A 19,325-nucleotide genomic window follows, 5' to 3' on the forward strand; every position below is an offset into this window, starting at 1 on the left:
CAATAGATAACAGATACAGAAAATGTTACTGATGAGAAAAGTGTAAACAAAAATAAAAAATGAAATGATTAAAATAGAACACACCTATTAAAAGGAGTCTTAAGGAGAAAAGCCAAACAAGCTGCTGAACCTCTTGTTGTGATATTACACCGATTATTAACCTGATCCTTATTTTGTCCAGGGACACCCCCCCCTCCTCCTCCTCTTCCTCTTCCTCCCTCGAGGGTCCCTCACTCTCCCTGATCACCCTCCTTGGATACCTCACCGTGCACACGCATGGACGCACGCACGCGCACGCAAGGAGGGGCGGGGCCCAGGCGGCGTGCAAACAACAGCCCATCATCCCGTGCGTGCAGCGGCGTGTGCGCATGTGTTTGTTTGTTGGGATGTTGTAGCTCCCCCGCATCAGTGCATGGGTTTTGATGTGCAGCTGCACGAAGAAGAAACAGAAGAAGAAGAAGAAGAAATAGAGGATTTTTCATAATAAAAGCTGCAGATTGGAGAAATCCGACCACACCAGGTGACATCATGAGCAAAGTGCAGGGCGGGATGAAATGCGTGAAATATCTGCTCTTCGTTTTCAACTTCATCTTCTGGGTAAGTCCCCCGCGCACGGACCGTTTGCATGGAAACAACGGTGATGTTATAAATAGATCTAAGTCCTCCTCATGGTTAAATGTGCACATCAGCAGTATTTGCTGTTTCTTTGGTCAGAGGAGCTGAATTTGTTATTTGGTAAAAGCTGTTTTCGTGTGTTTTCCTACTGGTTTCTCCTCCTCGTAGTGGTTCCCTGCTCCACACACTCAGGCTCACACAGTGTCCAGCCTATTGCTGCTGCTATGTTTTTTTAATGTTAACTAACCTGGTTTCATAATTCACTGGAGCACCGGGGGAGTGGTGCTGATGGTGTGTAGTCGTGCAGATTCCCTCCATCCACCTGCTCCATTCACATCACTCTCTCTCTCTCTCTCTCTCTCTGACCCTGTGCTCATAACCCTGGGTTCATCTATCAACCATCTATCATCAGGCCATTTCATTTCAACTTCGTTAATACCTCATCACAGCTCTGGAAACATCCTCCATCTATAAAAAGCCCTTAATAATTAATGAGCACATCAGATAAGAGCCTGTGAGCCGCTGATGATGTGTGTGTGTGGTTTGTAATGTGGAAGTGCAGCACATGCACGGCTGCAGACTGCTGCTACTTCTCCAACACACCCACTGTTCAGATGCTGGTGATTTAACGTCGTGCTGGGACTTTCCTCCTGCGGGTCTGGGAGCGTGATGCCTGTTCTTGGGCACACTGGGCTGATCTTGTTTTGGGTACACACCCTGGAAGCCTTTTGTTGTGGTGCTGCATTAGATCTGCTCAGATAGGGTTACCTGTGGTTCCACCTGCAGCTGAGGACGCTTCATTTTCCGTGTAGCTGCTCAGTGACTCGTCTTAGTTGACTTGTGTTACACATCTTGATGAAGATGGGCGGACACACTTTGGAGAAACGTGGTTTAGAGCAGTGGTTTTGAAGCTTTTTGGCGGGTTTGGAACCCATTTAAACAAAGCTACTGTTTTGCAACTTGAGGTTTGGATACATGCAAATGAGGGCCCAACAGTCACACACTCATAGATATCAATTGTCCTAACATTTGTTTATCAAGATCCTTGAATTCTTCCCTGGGAGAGAAACAGTGATGGTGTTGAAATCTGGTCCAGATCCACACCAAAATTTAAAGGGTTATTTCGTGACCTATACCAAATCCTTCCCCCAAGTTTAGTAGAAATCCTTTCTGATGTTATTGTGTAATCTTGTTAACAAACAAACACACAAACTGATAGGGGTGAAAAACATATCCACTTTGATGGGGGTGGAAAAAAAGTCTGAAAATGTTCTTTCAGCAAATCTTGCAACTCCCACGTTGGGATCCACTGATTTAGATTCATCAGTGCAAAATGATTTTGTTTAAGCTCCACCCAATATTGTGAATTCTGCATAGGTTGACATGTATTTTCTCAAAATGAAGCCAGGACCCAGAAACGTTTTTTAAATCTGTTCTTAAAACACACTTCTATCAGAAAACCTTTCCTGATTTTATCTCTTTATTCCTTTTTTGTCCATTTAATTGTTTTGTTGTCGTGCTTACTGTAAAGTGCTTTGTAACTGTATTACTATTATTATTATTATTCTTGCTGTTATTATTATTATTATTATATCATTATTATTATATTACATGTTACTTCCATATTAGTTCACAGTTACATAGATTACACACCTGAAAATAAAAAGACTATTTTATTTTCATCCCAGATTATGACAAGTATTGGTAGTTATTTCTGTGATAAATCTTTTAGTCCACAAAACACCAGAAACTATTTAAAGCCTAATTTTCCATAAAACAAAGAAAATCAGCAAATCTTCATAACTGACGAGCTGTAGCTAAATATTGTCTGGTTTTATAAGGTTAAAAAATGACATAAGTATGTGGTGTATTAAATTTGTGTGGATCACGTGGTGCTCTGTGTGCTCACTCAGACGAAGGCTTGTGTCACCCAAACAAACAGCGGCTTCTTTGTTGAGCGGTTTTGGGAGCGAGAGCGGAGCCGTTGTGGTCGGAGCCAATCGGTGGAGTGTGTGTGTGTGTGTGTGGGGGGGGGGGGGGGGGGTACAGTACACTACGCTGTCATTTTGGGGTTCGGAGCCAAACGAGTAGCCAATGCCAGCGTGAGTTACATCATCCCGGCTCTGTGAGGCTGGCACAGCCTGTGGCTGAAATGCACCATGGGAGATGGACCAGCGACGCTGACAGAGATGCTGGCGTTCAGATGTGATACTTGATGATGAGCCATGTGGGGAAAGAAGAACTGCTGCTGCAAAATGCTCTGTTCCTGGTTCAGACATTTTTGGTTCTTGTCGTCTCCTGACAGCAGATTATTTCTGTTCTTGGAGCTGAATGAGGTTATAGATGGTTTTATATTGTTATTCCTAGTTGATAAGTGAAGCTCATTTCACTGGAAATAAAGAGAAAGATAATGAAATAAGGGATGTTTTAGTTTTTAACCTGTAACACAACCTTACACATGCTGTTTCAAAGGGTATATATTTGAATAGCTGAATAAATACCCCCTCAACAAGGTTACACAATGCATATGTCGGTAAGATGGAAGTTTGTGGATAACGTAGAACTGTAGTGTTACTTTATGTGCGTCTTAAAAATATAAAACTATCTTCAGTGATAGTTGTATTTGGAGCCAAACAATGTTTTCTAGATGTGTCTAGAATCTAGACGGACCACAATCTTCTCTTGGCGACACCTTGGTCTCAGTTTCCAAGGAACCAATGACGTCTCCTCTGTGGTGTGACAAACTCATCACACCTTTCGTCATTTTTCTATCCTCATAAACATGCAACCATGACAAATTATATAATTACAGGGGATATTCGTTTACACAGAGAAGGTGGTCCACTGTAACTCTGTAGAGATTCAACAGAAACAGCAGTTTTCCAGCCTGTGATGTGTTGGTGAGTCCACAGAAGCCTCAAGCGGATATTTCAGTCGCTCAAGAGAAACATTAGCATTTGTGGTTTGTTGAGAGTGAACAGAAGCAGTGATCATCAGAATCCGCTTCACTGACGAGACAATAACAGAGACACAACCTCATGAATCTAAATCGACCGAGGATTCAAAGACAAAAAACACGTTGGGCCTCAGTTTTGAAGTGATTTCTGGGCTTCGCACCAAACATGTCGCTCAAAGCCTTAAAAACAAGAACCTTGTTTGGAGCTGTTTGTTGTTCACTGAAAAGTCTCTTCTCTGTCCTCAGCTGTCAGGGCTGCTGGTGCTGGCTGTGGGACTCTGGCTCAGGTTTGACCCAGAAACAGTGGAGCTCCTGACGGGCGATGAAGCCCCCGACACCTTCTTCATAGGTACGTGACAAGTTCTGCAGTTCACCGATCGCACCTCGCCTCACACCTACAGATCAGAAAGTACACCTCCAGATGTTAAATCTGTTTGGTCTGTTTGTCTGTTTGTCTTTTGTTTGTTGGTTTATTTGTTGGATCCATTTGCAGATCCAGGATTTTTGTTTTCACTTTCTTTCCTCCTTCAGGTTATCAGACCATTTTCCTATTTTCTTTGTATGAACTAGAGAATCTTGTGTAGGATTGTTCAGGCTGGGATCGGTTCACGCTCTCCATTCCAGTTAATATCCGAGATAAGAACGCTGCCATCTTGATCATCTGGATCCAGAGTCTGCACACAACTTAACAGGGGATGGAACCGCACGATACAGGCTCTTAACCAATCAGGACGCAGTCTCAGCTGTCAATCATTACATTTCAACCCCACGTCAAATCAAGTAGTTAAAACCAAACTTGAACAAACTGGAACAAACATCAGTGTGATAACAAATATCTAATATAATTAATACTGTAAACGTATTTGACGTATACAGTGCTTTGACTTTTTAGTTTGGCCCTTGTCCCATCCACCAACATGGAGGAGGTGCACTTTGTGACCTTTACTGCAGCGAGGTGTCGTCCATCCTTTAGTCCATGGTGTCAACTAACACTTTGACATCCTGATGTCTTTATGAATGAATATCCGTCTTCTTCACGAGGTCACACAAGACCTGCTGACACAGGGTTGAATGGCGCGGCAGTTTGAACTGATAAATGTTTAACAGCCACATTTCACAGTTCAGTTTTTTTTTTTTTTTAATAACATCCTGTTATTCAGCCCATTTAAGACTAAACACTTTTCTATCTAAACTCCACAGAAGTGTTTCTTTGCTCTGTGGTTTGCCCTCATGTGAGGAAACGATGTCAAATGAGGGTTGGATCACATCAGTGTCAGCGCTCTGGTTTATGGGTAATGTAGAGAAGCACTTGTCTTTACAAACACTGATTGGATTCTCCCTCTTCTGGAATAACACACACACACACACACACACACACACACATGGTGACAAATGGACTTTAGCTAATTAATGAACAGTTGTGTCTCTTCTGTGAAATATATCTCCGGAGCTTCTTACTGAGCTCCCATTAAAACTCACAGTGGATGAGTAAAACATACAGTAGACGGGACAAACAGCCTCAGTAGTGTCCTCACAATAGGCCCCCTCTCTCTCTCTCTCTCTCTCTCTCTATCTCTCTCTCTCTCTCTCTCTCTCTCTCTCTCTCTCTCTCTCTCTGTGTGTAGGAGCTGATGATTAGAATGAAGCCTATTCTTGTTCCTTGTATTGACACCATGACCTAAAATGGTGACTTCACTTCATCAGCTCTCTGCCGGGCTTTCATGGAACCGGCCGTCTCCCTCAGGACATGAGCAGCAGGTGAACACTCCTCTAGGAGCAGACGTTTACATCACATAGAGCATCCCTTTGATAAAAGGAAAAGAAGAGTCGACTGTGCCAGGTTTTCTTTATCCAGCTAAGATACACCTCAGTTATCACAGTTATCTATATATGCAAAGTACAGTATGTGAGATAGCTTCTTTTTCAAGTTGCTTTACATTTCCATGCAAATATCAACTTCTCCGTTAACGTTCCAACTTGTGTCACATTTCTTTCCACGTGCACATTCGCTCAAATTCGTTGAACATGACTTTAATTTTGCCAATCTTCTTTTTAACCTGGTCTTCTCCTCTTCTACACCTCCATGGAAGATATAGTTCTTATGTCTCAGGTGAAGTTGCTCCCTGGAGAAGGTCACCAGAAGTCGAGAAAGTTAGTTCATCCGGCCAGGAAATAGTTTAGAACTTAAATTCCCTGTAAAATAAAAAACACAATTATTACAGTTTCTGTACTTATTGAACAAATAATTTAATTGCGTTCACATTCAGCAAGGACACTAAACAGAGCCATTTACTACCCGCAAAGGGAGAGTACAGTTGACTGTTATTTCAGTGGTGCCACTCAGAGGAAGTGGTAAAGAGGACATATTAAAGTGATGGAAAACACCCTCAGCAGCAGCCGACACTTTGTGAATTTGGTCTCATTATATTTTCCTCCGCTCGCCCTCCCTCGCTCCCTCCTGCGTCTTTACCTTCTCTTTTGTTCGACAGCAGCAAAAACAACAGCTTGCATTCCCCCCCCATGTGGATTAATTAAATTGCTGCAGTGGTTGCTGTCTATGTCACTGATTAGGCTCTTACCATGGACCTCGGGGACCGGGCCCCGGTGTCTGGTTACAGTCGTGAGGGCTGGGAGCAAATGGGGGGGGGGGGGAGCAGACCAGCGGAAGGTGACGACATCCAGGCTCACAGAGGACGGCGGTGGGGGGGGGGGGGGGGGAGATATGGGAGTGTGTGCGTGGGGAGTAGTGTAATTCAGAGGCAATCAAACCCATGAAAATTTGATTTGCCTCTTTTTAACCTGACAGATGGCGTCTGTGCTCCTGCTCCGTCCTGCAGGACCGCGACTGCACCGAGTCCCTGTTATGGGAAGAAACACTGATGTATCAAATAGTACAGCGGAAGTCGACTCTCCAGCTCCATCGTCTTTAACTCAGATTGATCGTGGTGCTGGGGCCTCTGAGACGTGTATAGACGGGGGGGCCGTGTGTCGTGTGCTCGATGGTGCAGGTGCTTCTCCACGAGCAGGGATCCATCTTTGTGCTTATGTATCTCCTAAAAGAGGAAATAACCAAAAGATACAACTTAAAAGTGACCAAAATAGCAATAAGCCAAACATGTGGGTTGTGTTAAGAGGGTTGTTTATGAGTCTCAGTCTTCTTTCATCTCAGTTTAAGGATTTAAGAATCTTAAGTAGCTTCCCTGGAGGAGTCGTGTGATAACCAGAGTAAAACTGGAGGAGGCGATTCGGAGGCTTCAGGCTCCTTGAGAAGTTTCTTCCTATTCGTCTCCTCCAACAAGAGGCTTTTCATGAACTGGGCTTCAACAGAGACAGGAGAGGAGTTGGAACATGCTGCCATCCTCAGTTGAAAACCTGAACTGCAGTCATGTGACTGGACCAACCAACATGATGATGATGATACTCTCGTCTGTTATGGTTGAGAAATATCTTATAAGTGACATTAAGCATCTGTTATTTTGATTTCCTGATTCATTTCTATGCTCTTGTCTCTTTCCAGCTGTGTACATGCTTCTCGGTGCCGGAGGGTTGATGATGGTCGTTGGGTTCTTTGGATGTTTTGGGGCCGTGCGGGAGTCTCAGTGTCTTCTGGCATCGGTGAGTCAAAGTCCTGCAAGTTCATTCTACAGGGTTTTTGTTTCAGTGTTCATTTTACTGGCATTTCAAAGATAAACAAAGTGGGAATTCTTTATTTTGTCTGTCAGGTTTTTATTTCCAGTCTTCCTGGTAGTAGCTTTATAATTTGGTACTAATTACAGGGGAAATAGAGTTTGACTATTACATTAACAGTTATTCATAACCAAGAGTTTTCATTACTATGAAGTAAACTTGGCAAACTTAAATTACTACTATGAGGACAACTGCATAAATAGAACCTGTTTTCAAGGATTTGTCTGTTTTCTCTATGAGCAGGACCAAATCATGTTCTGTGCAGGAAACAAACAGTTTGATAAGAAAAATAATGATAATCAATGTCATTTGGAACAATCCTCTGTTGTGTTGTGCAGTTCTTCGCTTGCCTCCTGATAATCTTCGGAGCCGAGATCGCCGCTGGTGTGTTTGGATTCCTGAACAAGGAACAGGTGGAGACTTCAATGACTTGTTTGTATTCAACCAGATTGTGAAACATGGTTCAGAAACATAATCAGCTGATTGTGTGTTGTTATCTTCCCTCATGGGCAGATTGTTGAGGAGGTCCAGAAGTTCTACAGCAGCTCCATCACTGACACCACCAACGTGAACGGCACGGCCATCGCACTGATCTACCACAAAACTGTGAGTGAGACACCGATTGTGTTCATTTCCACCTCAGTCGAATCGTTGCCACTCGTGTGACACTTCTGTTGTGTTTGGATTTCCAGTTAAACTGCTGTGGAGGGTCCATGTCAGACGTGTCTAATGACTTGTGTGCAGACGCTTCAAGTGACACCCAGGTAAAACTTTCCTTGTCTGCTATTACACTGTTAACCCAGAAGGTGGCAGTACAATGCCGATGTAAGACTTGCTGTAACATGCTGGTGGATGGTGCAGGTATCAGCAGGTTGTCTGTGTCTGTGACGCTTTGTGTTGTGTTGCTTTCAGGACTGTCTGAATGCAATCACAGACTTCTTCAATGAAAAGCTGCACACCATCGGATACATCGGGATCGGGGTCGCAGGCGTAATGGTGAGAAATTACTAAATCTTCAACTTATTAAACAGAAATATACTTTTTTCTGAGTTTTGGATCATTGAACCTCAAGATGCAAGAGTCAAGTTCTTTCTAGGGGTTGAGACTCTGAGGGTGGAGTGTGTGATGTGTGTGTTGTGCGTGTGTGTAAGTCATAGTCCTTGATGTGTGTGTCATGTGTATTCAACAGTCTCAAAAGGTTATTATTATTATTATAAGTATTATTATTGTTATGATTATTACACTAGTTTGTGACACTCTACTTTAAATCCCATACATCCTTTAACAACACCCCCCCCCCCCCCCTAACTGTGTGTGGTTTCAGATCATAGGGATGATCTTCAGCATGGTTCTGTGTTGTGCCATCAGGAACAGCAGGGAGGTTATATAGATGGTGAGTTACCCCCCCCAGCCCCCGCCCCCCCCCCCCACCGGCCAGACTCACAGCGTGCTCTCTGAACCAATGATGAGATTGATGATCAACACACGTGCATAAGAGGGGAAAAAACACCAAAGTCACATTCTAATGTCATCTCTCATAGTCCGTCCTGATCTGGTCGGGAGGGTTTTCCTGTATATTCACAAATTCAAGTCCAGCACATCCCAGCGGTCCCAGTTCCTACTGGGCCACGTTCGACACGTCCACACGCCGGATCGTCACCTTCACACCGTCCTTCTCTTCCTAAGCTTCACAGATTTTTGTTTTGACTTCTCTGTTTCTCTACTGTAACACACACGCTCTGCTTTCGGCACGACTCTGTGACATTCCCTGGTTACTACACTGCTGCTGCCCCACCGCCACAGCGCAGCACACAAAAGACACCGACTCTGCCAGGAATGTTGTGTATTTGCTGTAAATATGGACACCGGTTTTTGTGCACCTGCTGTTAACATGATCTATTCTGTGCCCTTTGTATGTTTTTACGTCATTTAGAAGGCCTCTAATGCCAGTCATAACTTTGTGTGGTTAAATGTTTGGAGGATGAGCCGCCCTTGATGATTCAGTTTCCATCATGTGCCTATTGACTCACACACACACACACACACACACACAAACACACACACACACAAACAAAGACACACACACACACACACACATAAGCCTCCAGCGACTATACTATTTACCTGTTCCATGTGACCTGTGAACATAACGACTAGTGCTTTGCTCCCGGCCTCAGATCTGTTGCTAAACTTAAAAAGCACAATAGTGGAAGTGTAGAGGTGATGTATCAACCCAAAGGGTTCGGGAAGGTCTCATGATAAACTGACTGTAAATGTCCAAATTCACGTGTAAGGTCATTGATCGACGCCTCATCCTGTGTGAACTGTAACAGTGAGCTAGTTTTTGCATTCTGTGTGTGAACTCTTGTGGATCTCGATCTTGTTGGTGTGCCAATAAGACGAGAGCTGTAGTGTAATATAGTAATATAGTGGAAGTCGCACTGTTTAACGGAATAAAACAACACCCGGGTGCTTTTATTCTCGTGTTACTTTCTGTTTCCTGGATTCAAAGTGTGTGACTCACCTGCAGAAGGGGAGCCCCCCCCCCCACCACCACCAGTCCATCATGCAAATTGTGTTGGTTTCAGGTTCATGAGCTTATGGCGCGGGTTCACAGGAAACGGCCGCACAATGTTACACCGGAGACACGTAGTGCCAACGACAGCAGGAAGTTAAACGTATAATGTGAGATATGAACCATGAGGTCAGAAACAGCCCAGTAACTCTGGATTCTTCATGATAACGTTGCATTGGTTTAGTTGCTGTTGAAAAGTCTGTTCAAGATCAAGTATGAACTTATCAAATATAAGACTTCTTCAGAATCGTTTTGTTATTGTCCAACTGTAGCTCCAACATAATCAGTCATTAGTTATCACATTAAGTAAAGTTCTGGCTAGTGTTGTTCCACTTGACTGTTCGTTTGAGCCTGTTATGGAAAATACAGCGTCATTATCTTGCCTGTAGTTACAAAAATAAACTTTAATTACAGCTCTTATCTTTGCTTTACAATGAGATAATTGAAATAATATTATATCAAATAGGAATTGTCAGTATTTTAAGGATTAAAACAAAGTGTCATATTTGTCCACATATTTAGAGAACGTGTCATAAGTCACGTTTGTGTATTTTAAGTATGATTTCCTTTATAGTTCTTGAATCAGGAAAACATGCAGCTGTAGTTATTGAGTCAATGATTCATGGACACAGGACGAGTGGTTTGCAGGTTTTAATGAATTATATATATAAATATATACACACACACGTTATATACAAAAGCCATCAAACACAAAGTAAGGTAACAGTCATTTGTCACACGGTCACAGTAACAATAATATTAATGCTGTTTTTGGCCAAGAGCATCGTTTCTTCAGAGAGAAATGCCAACTTCCACTGTTAAGGCAGGAAACACAGTAACCAGTGATTGAGATGGTAGGTCTGATATGCAAGTCTCTGAACTGAGGGTATGTGATCAAACACATACAATATAATGTGCATGAATGCATCAAGTTTTTGCAGATATTAAGATACAAACACTGTTGTTTACAAACTACTAAACAACAGAAGCGCTAATGTCCAAGCACCAAGCAGGACACTATTCATGGTTTCAAACCGTCTGGTCCCACGTCACTAGGAAGGTTCACTATCAGTCCAATTTAACACGTATAATCACAGGAAATGCTGTATATTCAAGTAAAAAAAATAAAATAAAAAGATCCCTTTAAATAGAATGAATAGAATGAATGGTTCCATTGTTTCCCCATTTGAAGCCTCGTGTTCCAAAAGTGAAATATGAGACAACAATGGAAAAAGGAAGAAAGACGCACAAACAGAAAATACTGCAAGCTACTGCATTCAGCAACTGAAAATAAATCTCAAGCTCACACACGTACAAAAACAATAATATGAAATGTGATAACATGTAGGAAAACCCACCGGTCTCTTTGAAGGAGCGAGCTCCAGCCCTCACAGAGGGGAACACAATAGGACAGTCTCGGGACAAAGAGAGAATAACACTGCGACTCAAGAGTCCCTCGACTCAGTAAGGCTAACAGCTCGAGCTAACGCTGGCCACAGTCTCACTGAACATCTGAAAAGTGTTTGAAGTGCAACACATCATACAAAAGATGAAATACAAGTCTTCACATCTCAAAGCCTTTTTGACTTTGTCAAACAAGCCTTGTGTAGTTTTTTCCCTCTTCTGCTGTTAACTGGTGGTGTGTAGCTGCCAGTTGTTACGTCATTTACGCCCAAAAGGTTGTATGCATAGACAGGAAGCTGATGTGGGTTCACGCCGACAGGAGGCTCAGGGGAGAGTTGTCCAGGATGTATTCTCCAACACCAACAAAGTACATGACTTGGGCAATTCCAAAGAGAGGAGCGATGACCAGAGCCCGACAGCCGGCTCCTTTCAGAAAACCAGACGGCCCCTCCTTCCTCATGATTTTACTGCAAAGACAGAGCGGTGATTAATCCATGCACGAGCACAGGAGAGAGACAACGAGAGTTAGTTGTGCAACGATTAGTGACTCAGCTGTCTTACCTCACACAGTCCACGACACCAGTGTATGTCTCCTCACTGGACACTTTGCTCATTGACTGCAACCTTGTCTTCACCACTGGGAGAGAGAAAAATAAGTCATAAGATAACATTCCAGAACTTTGATTTGAAAGATTGATAATTTCTCTCAAGTCTCACCATCACAGGGATTAACAAACACTGCAGCAGTGGATCCGGCTGCGCAGCCTGAGAAGAAGGCCCAGTAGAACGGGGACGATCCCTCGGGGGAGGGTTTTCCGAGGCGATTCAGGTTTGCGAACAATGGGAAGTAGACCATAGAGAAGGGAACATCCCTGAAAGAAATATTACAAAACACAGTTTCAGACCGACACCCTGAAAAAAAAGTTACTGGTCCAACAAGCTCCCATGTGCTTCCGCGTCTTTACCTCATCAGTGTTGCCCCCAGTCCCCTGTAGAGCCCCCGGATGCCCTGGGTCTGAAGCAGCTCCTTTGCAATCTGAGTGGCCGACACAGCTCGGGGTGCCGAGGCCACCGAGTTGTAGGAGCGGCTGAGCACCGTGTTAGTGGCCACGAGCTTTGCAGGAGTCATCATGACCGGTTTCTGCTGCTGGGCCACTGAAAAAAGAAAAAAGACCAAAAGATAAATATATTCATTCAGTGATAACTGGGTTCTAATTTAAAATGGATAACGTTAAATTTGAAACATACCGAGTCTGCCTGCATCCTGCAGCTGTATCTTGAGCATCTCCATGGGCGTGGTGACAACGACCTGGCACATCCCTGCACCACAACCTGCCAGCATCTCTTTAAACACTGTCAGCCCCTTTCTGTTCACAGATAAGAGAAATGATGAGTCACACAGTGAGGGGGCGTTTTTTTTAGTTGAACAAACTTTTCAAGAGAACTTTACTTACCCATCCTTGGAAAGATGGTGGCGAAACAAGTCATTAGCAGCCAGCTTGATGGCCTTCTCCGGGGTGACCAGGGTCAAGTTTACTGCAGCGCCTGAGGAAGACAAACACACACATTTAGCACTGGGGCCACGATCGCGTTTTTTATTTATCACCAAACAAAAAAAAAACATTCCCTGCCACTCATTTTAACATTAGAGTAATTAACAGAGCTAATCTAGAAAAAGACAATTGTACAATATACAGTAGCTTAAGTTATAACTATAGAAAAGAAATCACATAAAGTTTCAGGATGAAAATGAGAAACGAGCAAAACACAAGACAGAAGAAATGAGGAGGCTGGTGAATATCAGAGGAAGATGCAAACATCAAATGAATAAAGAAGAGTGAGTCAGTTTATCTACAGCGCTCACTGTCTGTGGAGAGGAATGTGTACATCTACAAGTCAGTTAATATGTTAATGAAGCAACAGAAATGCAGAGATGTTAGTGAAAGAACAGACAGAATTCTAGACTTTGTAATGTGCATGTAGATTAAAACTGAACTGTCAAAGATACACGAGAAAGATCAACATCAAGTCTTAAGAAAGTGCAGAGTGGATAGACTGGAGAGGGAGGATGAGGAATCAGGACAAACTTGACAGGACAGTGAAAGGACAGCCAAGAGGTTATTGACAGAATTTGTCGAATCACAAAACAAATAGATTGCAAAACAAAAACTTGTGCCTATAGTTTTGAATAGAGCAATATTGTAAGAACCATGTAATGATTTGCCTCCAGCGTGGCTGCGCCATAATCGGCTAGCCTTCAATAGCCCAGGGGACCCACGTCTGCAATATGAAAAACACAGATGCAGACAAACAGCATTCCTCACACAGGCTGAGACCCAGACTAAAGGTCTCCATTTTCCTCACATGAGCCATGTCCACATTTACTTGTTCTACATCAAAAGTCAGTGAACTGATCATTAATTAAAACAGGACTGGTCTGATTGGCTACTGACTGCATGTTAAAAAAAACACCAGAGTCTACAACTACCACTTTGACAACTTTTGTTTTTACAACCAATTAAAAAAGTCATAACTAGAGCCTGACTGACATCATTTGGTCGATATGAACCTTACAGAGCTTAATTCAAATTAAAAATGTTTCATTGTATTAGCATTACTTTTAGCTATATATAATAAAGTTTGTGGTTAAATTGTAAAAGATAAAATATATTTCTTTGTCATGAAGGTTTGATGAGGACATCTTAGGAAGCACTCATTTTCTGAATATAAACATCAGATATTTATTTATCTTCTAACATTGACCCACAAAAATCCATCAGTCAGACTCTACTCATAACCACAGTATGTCATTTAAATGTAAAGTATCCCATGCACTGAACAAAAGTACCTAGTAGTACATATTTCAATGTTAAACCTCTACTACAAATTATCTTTGTGGACATGTTCTGACCTTCTGGTTCTTAATGTTCAGATGTGCATGAATCTTACCTCTGTACATGCCAAAGTAGCCTTCTGATTTTACTGTTTTCACAAGGCAGTCCATCCTTTAGAGACGAGAAAGCATGGGAAATATCATTAGCATGGGCCGTTTATTAAAGCTGCTGAGTCAGAGGAAAACATTTAGTGATTATGAGTGAATTCAAAGCAGATACATTTAACCAGATGGTTAACAAGCCTCAGGGTAACGGACCAGTGTCTAAGGGAACATAAATGCAGAGCTGAGAGGTGGAGCTGTAAATTTCCACCCTCCAAAAGGGATATGGGTGACATCATCGGAAAGGAATGTAAAAGGGATGAATAGCCACCATCTAGGGAGGATGTTTTTTAAATAAATTCACTGTGTTGCGCTGTATGTGGGTTTAGGGATTAGTAGATATAATACATGGATGAAGCAGGTACAACAAGGGTGTTGGCAAACAGCCATGTATGCTGGGTTAGTCATGTATGACTACAATGCCTAAAAATACTCACATGCTCTTGTAGACCTGCTGACCGTGCCTCTGATTCTGCAACCTGGTCTTTGCCAAGTCGATGGGGAAGACACATGTGACCCCCACGATGCCAGCGATGCCTCCATTAATGAGCTTGGCTGGGAGGCTGAAGGGAGACAACAGAAAAAGATCCACAGTAAGTTAATGGAGAAATTAACCGTAACATTCTGGACAGCGAAATGAAGGTCGGGGACTGAAATCAAAATTAATTGCCAACGATAAGCGCTGGATGACATGGTAAAAAAACAAAAAACATGACGGTCACATTATTACTTCTATTAAATTTGTATCCAGCGTGAAGGTTGTGGTTTGAAACTCTTCTGTTGAAAAAGGACTAAAACAAACTTTAAGATCACCAAGCACAAAATAGGACAAGAAAATACTGCTGATGAAATATATGTGCAATTACCATTTATCATCTTATTGCCATGTCGTATATTAATTGAATAAAGTGGCAATAACAAAACAGTATCAATACAGTAAAAATGAGAGATATATATTCTACAAACATTAAAATTAATAAAATCTACATTGCAATAATTACTTATAAGATGCTATTCCCAAATCTTCAGTGGGTTGTTGTTTTCTTTTTGAAAACCAATGTCAAGTCAACTTACTTGAATCTCTAGTATTTGACATTTCACTAAAAGCAATGATTCTAAAGAAAAGCACACTTTTAGCTCGTGAAGACAGCTGTTAGTTGTCGCCTTGACCTCATAGGGTCATGTTAGTACAACATGAAAACCTCACCTGATGTGCTGCTGAGACATGACGATCTTGAGATGTAGAAACCTTGAGATGTGGATTCGAGCGAGTTTCAGTGGAAGCGAGGAGCCGAGTGCTGGACAGAGAGATAAAAACAGATAAGTCTGTGAACTCAGGATGAATGAGCAGGTTTTCAGTTTAAATAAACACAGACCCCTCCCACCGAGGCCTCACAGTCACGTGTGCGAGATTCGTCAGCTCAACACGACCACGAGTAGTTCAAACGCGTGGGCGTGTCCTCTGCTGCACATACCGGAACACCATACATGGGCAGGGCCGCCTCCCCATACATTCGCGATTCCGCTAAATTTCCCCTGTGGCTGCTTGTTACGAAAGTGAGTTTTTTACGAAAACAATCAGAAAAGACGAATCGGTTCATTTAACGATTTAACTGTCTCATCCCATGCAGACATTGTCCTGTGTTGCAGGAGAAACTTTAACAACTCGATGAATTCACTTCATCACGTTAACTGCGCTTTCTCCTGAAGTCACGTTAAAAAAAACACACAACTTCATTTTTAAGTCACGCGAATTCACTGCGTCTTTTGAAGGAAACTGCGCTTGTTTGAAATAACAGCTTCTTCCGGTTCCCGGTTTGTACAAGTTTGAAGTTAGCGCACACATAACGGCCGGTAGCGCTTAGCAGGCCGCTAGCTCCCATTCAGAACAATAGCGATGCTAAAAGGAGGAACAAAGCTAGCTGTCGTGGAAAAACTTCGTGACGCTACGAAGAAACATCGTCTTTAGTGGTAGTTGCAAAGCTGGAACTCACCGAGAGGGTTAAGGTGAACGTGAGAGATTCTCCGGAGACGTTTCGGTAACAGGAGCCGTGAGAGTGACAGAGATCTGAGCGGACGACGGAAATTTCCACTGGGCTTTATGAGGGGGAAGGGGGCGTGGTTGAGTGCTCACACACAGAGAAGCAGTGTGCAGTGCCGGCGAGTCCTCGACCAATCAGCGGTCAGCCGGTGTGCATGCCAAGGGAGTTGATTGGCTGCTCCCGGACTCAGCTCCTCGTGTCAGTGGAGGAGAGACGCCTCAGTCAAGCAGTTCCTCCAATCAGGTTTATCCAAAGCACGGCAAGGGGGGGACTACGGAAGAAAACCACTGTTCTCTCGTTGTTTAAGTATTCAAATGGAAAGTACTTTTAAAGTTAGATATTTGAAGTCAGGTGTTTTACTCGTAGACGCGTCAGGACTGTTTACTATCAGGATCTAATGGGATCAGCCGGGCTTCGTAGTAAGTCTCTAAGAGCATCATGGCATTAAGATCCCCGTGTAAGCTCTGTGGCTCCATGACATCATCCAGGTGTCTAGGGTTCTGGAGTTTTCTATTTAGCCCAGATGTCCTGAGGTATGTCTCATTGGTGGAAAGTTCCAGAAAACACACATGACTGTGAGTTATTTGTAGCCTGAGTCTGCACCGTTATGTTTATTAAGTTAGGGCAGCAACTCACATTTATTCTTAGTAAATTACCTTTTCGATCAGGGCTATCAGAAAAATGTCCATAAATAATGCAAACATCCAAATCAGACATTTTAAGCCAAGAGACAAAAGAAGAAGAAAAAATAATGAAACATGCACCAAATCCAGAAAATAGAAACTGAAGATTTGGCAAAACAAATTGGAGATTGATGTCTTAACTAAATTGTACATAGGGCGGGGAAATAAAACAGTTTAAGTAATATTGAACTATGAATTTATTTATTTAGTTCTGCAGGTTATCAAGTGTTTGTCTTTTTCTACTCATAAAGAAGAGTTTAAAACCACAAACTTCACCCAAGAGCAAAAATCGAAAATGAAAAAAACAATGAGACACTGATTCTTGGCCTTGTCGTCCAGCCCTAGAGAAAATATGTGTGTTCTTAATCCACTGCTGGAGAATAGACGTGGGTGTGGAAGCCGAAAAGTTTCATAATGCATCATTAACGTCTCGTCAAAGCGAGTCACTTCTATTTCTGAACTGCAGCAGTGTAACACAACTGCTGGATGACTCGTCTCTTTCTGGGCCACTGTGTAAATGAAACACAGAATTGTACTGAAAAGGAGCCTGTCCGTCCACCTTAGACAAATAAAGGTATAAAACATATCTATTGACGTGGCAACACAGACGGTAGCACAGCCTATTATATTCACGACTCTTGTAATTACAGGTGCTCACAACAGCAAGCCTCAGCCGAATGGAAAATTACCAGGTGGATGGCGAAAAGCAAGCGAGCACTTGTTGGGATAAAAACTGGTTTATCTCAAATAAAGCTTTTAAAGGTGCGTTCCAAGCGATAAGGACCCAGCGTTTTTTGCACACTCCTATTTGAAGCTGAAAAGTTGCATGAGTGGTTGCAGGCACGCTGAGAAAAAAAAAAGATGTTTAGGCAGAAGTAGGTTAAGTTTTTTCTTTTGTAGTCCTGCGAGCTAAATGCTAACACATCTTAGGAAATCAGGTTAGTTTCTTGGCAGGCTATCTATTGCTGATTTGCAGTGAATGTGAACTACACGAGTGGACGATGGAAATATTATTAGTTTAGCAGATATTTGGTCATAAAAATAAGGAACGGGACTAATCAAAATTTGGAGGACAGATACAAGTATTTGTAACCAAAGTTATTACAGTTCATCTGAAGAGAAACATGAACATTTGAAACCACATTTATGGAAATGCATTCAACAGCTGTTGTTCCACCACGCACCTAAAGGTGCTGCTTGAGGAAAAGTCACCAAAGCCATAAGGATTCATTGTGTGGGGCCTATTTCGGTCAGCGCTATATAAAAAATAGCTTGATATATTTTAAAATACAGAGTCAGGGCACATTAGATATTTATACATAATTTCAAGGCAATTCATCCGGTAGTTGTTATGGTAAAAAAAAAGCCAAGCTGCTGGAAAAGCCAGACGATGAGTCTAGAATGAGGGGGACCGAGTAGCATAGCGAAAAAATTCCCAAATTTTTTCAAGTTGGATGAACACAACGCAAACAAAGCGATGCTGTGCGTCTGAATGACTGAGAGATTGGTGTCTGCTCCACATAGCGGTTTCTGCCGGAGTGCTGATGGAGGCACATTCCACTTCATCTGGGGGGGGTATTATGGTTTTCAAAACACCTCTGCACGAGGAATTCAAACTATTGTGCCATAAAAGTCTCATGATTTTAGAACCACGCTGGATCAACTGTTGATGGTAGAGTACAGAGTATATAACCCTCCAGTAATGTGGATTTACAGGTAAAGTCACACCACACCGGACACATCAGTTAGAATGAGAACAATGTATGGAATAATCCTAACCTGACATAAAATGATATCATATATTTTAGGGTTAGGGTTAAACACATTATGTCTCCTGACCACTTTACATTGGAAGTTTTCTGGGAACATCCAACTGGCAGAGGAGCCTGGGGTAGACCCAGAATACATGGGAGAGACCATGTATCTCATTTCATTTAGTAGTTTCTGTAACACAGGGACACAAGTATATTGCACAGGGTTCATTTCCATCTGGAACTCCCAGGATGACGGAGGGAGACAGACATCAGGATGATTGGATAGACGACACAGTTCTAAGAAACTGTCTAACTTCTGCCACAGACATCGTCTTTGTACGTCATTCTCCTATTAGTTGTATTGCCACTGTCTTGTTCTTGTGATGTTAACATTTTCTCAAAGTTTATATTAGAACGTAACTTTTTAGAAACAAAATAACTTATTCTGTACCCCCGGTAGCAAACTGGACTTCAACTGGTGAAATGTACTTTAATTGAGTAGAGTGAGAAAGAAGGTATCCACACGACTGTCAGCATACTGTAAACTGCAGGAGTTAGACGACAGCTTGCCCTAAGCTGTCCCCGGTCGGCAAACACTTGAGAACAGGAGAACG

At 42.5% G+C, this 19,325-nt stretch overlaps 2 protein-coding genes across 3 annotated transcripts; one reads left to right on the forward strand and one right to left on the reverse strand.

Annotated features, from left to right (window-relative positions):
* The first annotated feature begins 321 nt into the window (after positions 1-321).
* Positions 322-9,736, forward strand: tspan2a (tetraspanin 2a). The gene is made up of 9 exons (XM_053438120.1): positions 322-597; positions 3,818-3,920; positions 7,089-7,186; positions 7,597-7,671; positions 7,772-7,864; positions 7,951-8,022; positions 8,171-8,254; positions 8,583-8,651; positions 8,800-9,736. The coding sequence occupies exons 1-8, from the start codon at positions 529-531 to the stop codon at positions 8,646-8,648; spliced, it is 660 nt and encodes a 219-aa protein (XP_053294095.1). The 5' UTR covers positions 322-528; the 3' UTR covers positions 8,649-8,651; positions 8,800-9,736.
* A 733-nt stretch (positions 9,737-10,469) lies between these two features.
* On the reverse strand, positions 10,470-16,349 carry slc25a55a (solute carrier family 25 member 55a). 2 transcript variants are annotated; one of them, XM_053439216.1, is made up of 10 exons: positions 16,227-16,349; positions 15,440-15,530; positions 14,670-14,795; positions 14,187-14,242; positions 12,692-12,782; positions 12,486-12,604; positions 12,203-12,392; positions 11,955-12,109; positions 11,799-11,874; positions 10,470-11,704 (listed from the first exon to the last, which is right to left on the reverse strand). In XM_053439216.1, the coding sequence occupies exons 2-10, from the start codon at positions 15,457-15,459 to the stop codon at positions 11,545-11,547; spliced, it is 993 nt and encodes a 330-aa protein (XP_053295191.1). In that variant the 5' UTR covers positions 15,460-15,530; positions 16,227-16,349; the 3' UTR covers positions 10,470-11,544. The 2 variants fall into 2 exon arrangements, with proteins under 2 accessions (XP_053295191.1, XP_053295199.1); XM_053439224.1 differs by lacking the exon at positions 16,227-16,349 and adding an exon at positions 13,447-13,517.
* Positions 16,350-19,325: the final 2,976 nt, after the last annotated feature.

The sequence above is a fragment of the Pleuronectes platessa genome, chromosome 2 (genome assembly GCF_947347685.1).
Source record: "Pleuronectes platessa chromosome 2, fPlePla1.1, whole genome shotgun sequence".
In the NCBI taxonomy this organism is placed as follows: Eukaryota; Metazoa; Chordata; class Actinopteri; order Pleuronectiformes; family Pleuronectidae; genus Pleuronectes; species Pleuronectes platessa.